This window comes from Emiliania huxleyi (assembly GCF_000372725.1).
Source record: "Emiliania huxleyi CCMP1516 chromosome Unknown EMIHUscaffold_137, whole genome shotgun sequence".
Classification (NCBI taxonomy): Eukaryota; Haptophyta; order Isochrysidales; family Noelaerhabdaceae; genus Emiliania; species Emiliania huxleyi.
Window position 1 is genome coordinate 9,191 of NW_005201223.1, and position 6,220 is coordinate 15,410.

The 6,220-nt window shown below is 64.5% G+C and overlaps 2 protein-coding genes across 2 annotated transcripts in view; one reads left to right on the forward strand and one right to left on the reverse strand.

Annotated features, from left to right (window-relative positions):
- EMIHUDRAFT_313572 (hypothetical protein) overlaps positions 1-1,119 on the reverse strand; it is a gene marked incomplete at both ends in the record, with an annotated part of 2,011 nt that extends 892 nt beyond the window's left edge. The window contains 4 exons of the mRNA XM_005788191.1: positions 257-258; positions 432-567; positions 640-733; positions 901-1,119. Coding sequence (XP_005788248.1) covers positions 257-258; positions 432-567; positions 640-733; positions 901-1,119 — 451 coding nt within the window. The remainder of the gene's footprint in view (positions 1-256; positions 259-431; positions 568-639; positions 734-900) is intronic.
- Positions 1,120-4,403: 3,284 nt separating this feature from the next.
- EMIHUDRAFT_110578 (hypothetical protein) lies at positions 4,404-5,147 on the forward strand (the record flags this gene model as incomplete). The annotated part of the gene is made up of 2 exons (XM_005788192.1): positions 4,404-4,681; positions 4,775-5,147. 2 exons carry the CDS (start codon positions 4,404-4,406, stop codon positions 5,145-5,147), a joined length of 651 nt encoding a protein of 216 aa, XP_005788249.1.
- Between the last annotated feature and the right edge of the window lie 1,073 nt (positions 5,148-6,220).

Here is a 6,220-nt window from a genome sequence, read left to right on the forward strand (position 1 = left end):
GGTGGGGGCTCGGAAAGGGGGTCCAGGGTCGGCGAGGGGAGAGTGTCGCCTGACGACTCGCGGAGTTGCTTCAGCCCGGCGCCGCCTCTCTCCACGATGGAGGTCACCTGTTCACAGTTGCGCGCCGTGAAGGGCTGCCCGCTGGATCGTCTCGGCCGGAGGGCGGGAGGGCGGATGCGGCCTTGGAGCTGTCGACCAGCACGCGGATGGCCGCGGTGGCGGACTTTGCGGGCAGCAGCTGCGACACCTACTCCACGCCTCGACCCGTGGGACAGAGGGACTTGGTGGCGGTGGCAGACTCGGCGCGACTCTGCTGCGCCTATCTCGCGCGGGCGAGCTCTGATCCGCCTCTCTTCGGACGGTGCAGCTCGCGCGGCAGCCGCGCCGGAGGCAGAGCCGTCGCGAGGTGCGGCAGCGAGAGCGCGGGGAACGGCGACGCAGCCACCCCGAAGGCGCCGGCCCCTCCGTACGGTGGCGCGAGGGACGCGGCGTGCGCCGGCGCCGGCGGGAGCAGGCCGGTGTGGTGGGGGGGCTGGAAGGGGGCGAGCGCGTCGAGCTTCCGCTTGCCTGCTCGCGGCGGGGAGGCGTGTGAGGTGGCCCGCTTCACCGCCGCGTGCGCAGAGGAGAGCGTCGAGCGACGCGGCTTGCCTGCCGCGTTGGGCGGCGGCGGCAGCGGCATCGGCATCGGCGTCGGACCGCGGTACGAGCCGCTCGAGATCTGGAGGATCATGTCCTGAGGGCGGAGTGGGCGGCGAGGCCCGGGTGGGCCGGTGGCGGGGCGGTGGCGAGATGAGTGCGCAGGTGGGCGGAGGCGGTGGAGCAGGCGAAGCTTGGCGAGGCCGAGGCGGGGAGGGTGCGCTGGAGCGGTGGCGGGCCGGGTGTCTCCTGCAGCAGAGCGACGCCGAGCTGCACGCGGTCGGGCGCGCCGGTCAGTTTGACGTGGCGATTGCCGTACGCGTCCTCCTCGCGCGGCACTTCGACCGCGCAGCCGCTCGTCTCGCGCAGGTGCCGCAAGCCGCTGCCTTTGCTGCCGACGACGGCGCCGATGCAGGTCGCCGGGACCGGCTCCGCGTGGGTGATCGAGGCGGCGGCGGCGGCGGCATCGTTGACGCCGTACATGGGTGGAGGAACGCCGGGACGCCGCCGGCAGGGCTGCTGCGGTGTCGACGAGCGGCTACTCAACGTGGGAAAGAGAAACACCGCCAGCACCTGCCTCCTGGTCTTTCTCGCCTGGCGTTTGTGCCCCGTTTGTGCCGCGTCCCGTGCCCCCGAGTTCATTTATAAAAAAAGAGAAACACATCGACTGCAATCGACTGCAATGGGAAAGAGAAATTACCAGGCAGCGTCTCTTCTCTTTATTTTTGCTTGGCCGGGTATCATGCTGAAATTCTGCAAAAACCTGACCGGCCCCTGCCCTGCCCCTACCTACCTACCTACCTACCTACCTTACTTATGGGAAACTAAAAAAGAAATCACTCGATGGGTGAAGGTGGGGTACTATACCAACTAAAGTGATGGCTGGTGGTACTATCCTGCAACCACAGTCCTTCCTGTGACATGGCAGGCCACTCTCAAGCCCTACAAGCACCAGATCAACGACTTGGGGAGGGTTGACATCGTGATTTGCGCGGAAAAATTCTTTTTCTGCTGTGGGGAGGTCGTCAGTACTGCTACGCATATGTAATCGCCCAGAATGCACAGATCGGCCATGTTATGTAAATACGCGCCCGCGATCCATAGTGCGTCGGCCAGACGTCGCGTATTTCGGTGTCGTGCCCGAGCCAAGTGGCGCCTGAGGGAGCTACAAATGTCTTGCGTATTACGAATCTGTCTTCTGCATCCACCTTCGGCCGATCGGGGTGTGCCTCTCAAGGCGCGCTACGCCCCACGTACTACGCACACGCATTCCGGATTCGAGTGAGAAGTGGTGGCCGACGGGGGTTACGCCTCACGCATTACGCATACGCTTGATGCATTCGCACGCCCAAGGTGTCGGAGAGGGCCTACGCACCACGTACTACGCACACGCATTCCGGATTCGAGTGAGAAGTGGCGGCCGGCGGGGGTTACGCCTCACGCATTACGCATACGCTTGATGCATTCGCACGCCCAAGGTGTCGGAGAGGGCCTACGCACCACGTACTACGCACACGCATTCCGGATTCGAGTGAGAAGTGGTGGCCGACGGGGGTTACGCCTCACGCATTACGCATACGCTTGATGCATTCGCACGCCCAAGGTGTCGGAGAGGGCCTACGCACCACGTACTACGCACACGCATTCCGGATTCGAGTGAGAAGTGGTGGCTGACGGGGGTTACGCCTCACGTATTACGCATACGTTTTACGCATTCGCACGCCCAAGCTGTCGGAGAGGGCCTACGCACCACGTACTACGCACACGCATTCCGGATTCGAGTGAGAAGTGGCGGCTGACGGGGGTTACGCCTCACGTATTACGCATACGTTTTACGCATTCGCACGCCCAAGGTGTCGGAGAGGGCCTACGCACCACGTACTACGCACACGCATTCCGGATTCGAGTGAGAAGTGGCGGCCGACGGGGGTTACGCCTCACGCATTACGCATACGTATTACGCATTTGCACGCCCAAGTTGTCGGAGAGGGCTTACGCACCACGTATTACGCATACGTATTACGCATCCCCCCCCAACCCCCTTTATGTGCGCGCACTGGCGCTGCCGCTCGGGCTGCCATAAGTTGGCTGGGGTTGTATGTGCGCTGGTAACAACAGACTCGGGCATAGCCCTCGACAGCCACCCCCTAACCCCCCACCCACCCCCCTTTATGTGCGCGCACTGGCGCTGCCGCTCGGGCTGCCATAAGTTGGCTAGGGTTGTATGTGCGCTGGTAACAACAGACTCGGGCATAGCCCTCGACAGCCACCCCTTAACCCCCCTCCCCCCCCCCCCTTATGTGCGCGCACTGGCGCTGCCGCTCGGGCTGCCATAAGTTGGCTAGGGTTGTATGTGCGCTGGTAACAACAGACTCGGGCATAGCCCTCGACAGCCACCCCCTGACCCCCCACCCCCCCCCCTTTATGTGCGCGCACTGGCGCTGCCGCTCGGGCTGCCATAAGTTGGCTAGGGTTGTATGTGCGCTGGTAACAACAGACTCGGGCATAGCCCTCGACAGCCACCCCCTAACCCCCCACCCACCCCCCTTTATGTGCGCGCACTGGCGCTGCCGCTCGGGCTGCCATAAGTTGGCTAGCACCACTAGCTCCGATCCGTTTTATTCCTTAATAGGCGGGGAACGGCAATCAGCCCTCCGGCATCGGAGCATTTGCCAACATGCTCTTCCGCCGCCCATCGGCGTGAGCGGACTGAAGTGTGTGGAGCATTCGTCGGCGCGCCGCCCCGCCGTGCCTCCACGCAGCGCCACTCCCCCAGCACGCGCGACAGCTGCAAAGGTCCTCCTCGGGCCTAGACTCTAGTCAGCGTCGTGCGAGCCATCTTTGTGTGTGTGAGGGGATATGACTGCGGGCCTCGCCTGCTCGGCCGCCTCTCCTTTCCTCTCCCGTCGCCGACGCGAAGGGGCGAGGGGTCGGGGCGAGGCCCGCGCGCCTCTGCAATCTGCTGTGTGTGGGTCCTGTGAGACCTCGAGGGAACTGTTTGACTGTCGGCGGAGAAGGTGTCTCTCTTGGCACTTCACTGCCATCGTCTTTGTACAATTTATGCTTTGTAACATTGCCTTGGACTACGAAGGATGAAAAATACGTAATGCGTAATGCGTATGCGTGATACGTAGGGGGGGGGGGGGCTCGGGGGCGCGCGGGGCGAGATACATAATCCGGAAACGTGAGACGTGGTACGTAAGGCACCCGCCGCGCGGGCCATTGCACCGTCCCCGGGGCAAAGCTTTGCGGTGAAAAGGACGTATGCGTAATGCGGATACGTGATACGTCGAAGACGCCCCGCCCTCCGTGGGCCGCGGCGCACCGGCGGAGATCCATAATCCGTATACGTGACACGTGGTACGTATGAGGCAACCACAGGGCCATCGCACCGTCACGCACGCGATGATTACGTGTATGTATTGACGTTTTCTATTTATTTTTGAAGGGGGAGGCGTTCGACGGGCTGCGTAATGCGACGCATTTGGACTGGCAAGTGACGTACACGCACCGAGTTTACGTATTCCCGAGAGGGCGTAATGTGATGCGTATGCATATGGGCCTCCGTGCATATGCGTAGCAGTACTGACGACGATTGCTGCTGTGAAAATTCCGGCGTGAGAGAGGGAAAAACCGACCAGACCCTACCCTACCTACCCCGGCATGATACCCGGCCAAGCAAAAATAAACGCAAGCTGGTCGTACATGACACGCCTCAACCCTCGACCGCCGCTTCTCTGCCGCCGAGCCCTTCCTCAGTCTGCACGATGCATGGTCGAGCATCCGTCTACCTCCTCCTGTTCATTACCAGCGTCCTCGGACTTCGCCTCGACCAGTGCGTCACCGACCGAGCGTCCGGCGTTACCTCCTGCGAGCGGGCTATCTCCGATGCGCCGGGGTGCACCGAGATTCTCATCTGTGCGGTTGCCGCGCCAACGTCGGCAGCTTGCGAGAGCAGTTCGTGCGAGAGTGTGTGCGTATGGAGGCAAGGTGGCGGCTGGTGGAACCGGTCGGGTCCCGTCGGCGAGCCGCCATGTGGCAACAGGTGCCCAGAGGCGACTGCCGCCGCGGTCGCCGCTGACGGCAAGGCTGTGATCCATGTGCATGAACAGCATGAACATCTGGAAGGCGGCTCCAGGAGGCTCGGCATCACCAAGCGCGCCAGGCAGTGGCCGGACCAGCTGGTCCGTTGGCGCTTTGCAAAGCAGAGCGGGAGCCGCGGGTGGGCTCCCGGCTCGCTCTTCCGTGGCGTCGTCGAGGCGGCCATCGCGAGGATCGAGGAGAATACGTGCGTCTGCTTCGTCGAGGTGGACCCGGACGAGACAGACGAGTCACAGCCAAGCTTTGTCGGCCGTAACGAGCCGCGGCTCGCCATCTACGGCTCTGGACCGCAGGAGGCGACCTCCAGCTGCTCAGGGTCTGCGACCGTCGGAGCCTACACGTCCGCCCAAATGACGCTGAGCTACGGGTGCGCGAACGTGTACTTCGAGGGCCTGGTCGTCCATGAGTAGGGTGCCCACAGGGCCGAAAAAAGAAAGGAAAAATGTATTATCCTAACGGTGTGGGGGCGCGGAGGGCTTGTTGGCGAGCCAAAATGGTGTTTTCCGAGGCGCTGCGCTAGGCTCAGAGCGAGTTCGCGCTGCGCTAGGCTCAGACGGCGAGTTCGCGCTGCGCTAGGCTCACAGATGCGAGTGCGCTGCGATAGAAGAAAAAAACAGGGTCGAAACGACAACCGAAGGGAGGACTGTGTAGTGTAATCATGTGTCAAGAATCACGTGCTGCTGCTGCTGCTGCTACTGCTGCTGCTACGCGGCGAGCGCCGTCGCCGAGGCGGGCCTCGGCGGAGAGCGCGATTATGCGGCCTTTTCCGCGACCCGCACAAAGAAGAGGCGCCCTCCGTCAGCCTCGACCTGCCACCGGCTCGCGTCGACCGACCCGGCCGCGTGCCACACCTCCACAGCCCAGTGCGCCAGCCCGCAGAAGTTGCCCTCCTCGATGCCCCATCCCGTGGGCCACGCGGCCAAAGCGGTGCCGAGAGGCGGCGGCGGCGCCGCGGTCGCCTCGAGACGCGCCGAGACGGCGTCAAAGGCGATCCGCCTCGCGCCCGTCGCGGCCGCCTCGGCCAGCAGCGCCTCCCCGGCCAGCCGCGGGAGGTCGCCCTCCGTCTCGAACCAGCACGACGAGCGGCCGTCGGCGCACGCCTCGTCCCACGCCTTGAGCTGGCGGACAAAGGCCGCCAAGCTCTTGAGGCCGGGCGAGGGCGCGGCGGGCGACGGGGCAAGGGAGCAGCCGGGCGAGGAGAGGTAGGAGGTGCTCGCCGGCGAGCGCTCCCGCGCCTGCGAAGGGGCAAGGCCTGAGGGCGGGCGGGCGGTCGGGCGGGCGGGCGCGGGTGGGGGGGATAAACGCTGCGCCGCCAAAGGAACCAGCGACACTGGCCGCGGCTCGTCGCCACGCGCCGGCTCGGAAGAGGGGCTGTCGGCGGCGAAGCAGAGTGGCACGCCTCGCCGCTCGAGCCGCCGACAGCCCCCCTCCTCGACGTGACGGCCGCTCCCGGAGGCGGCCGGTGCGCGCCTGACCCACGCCG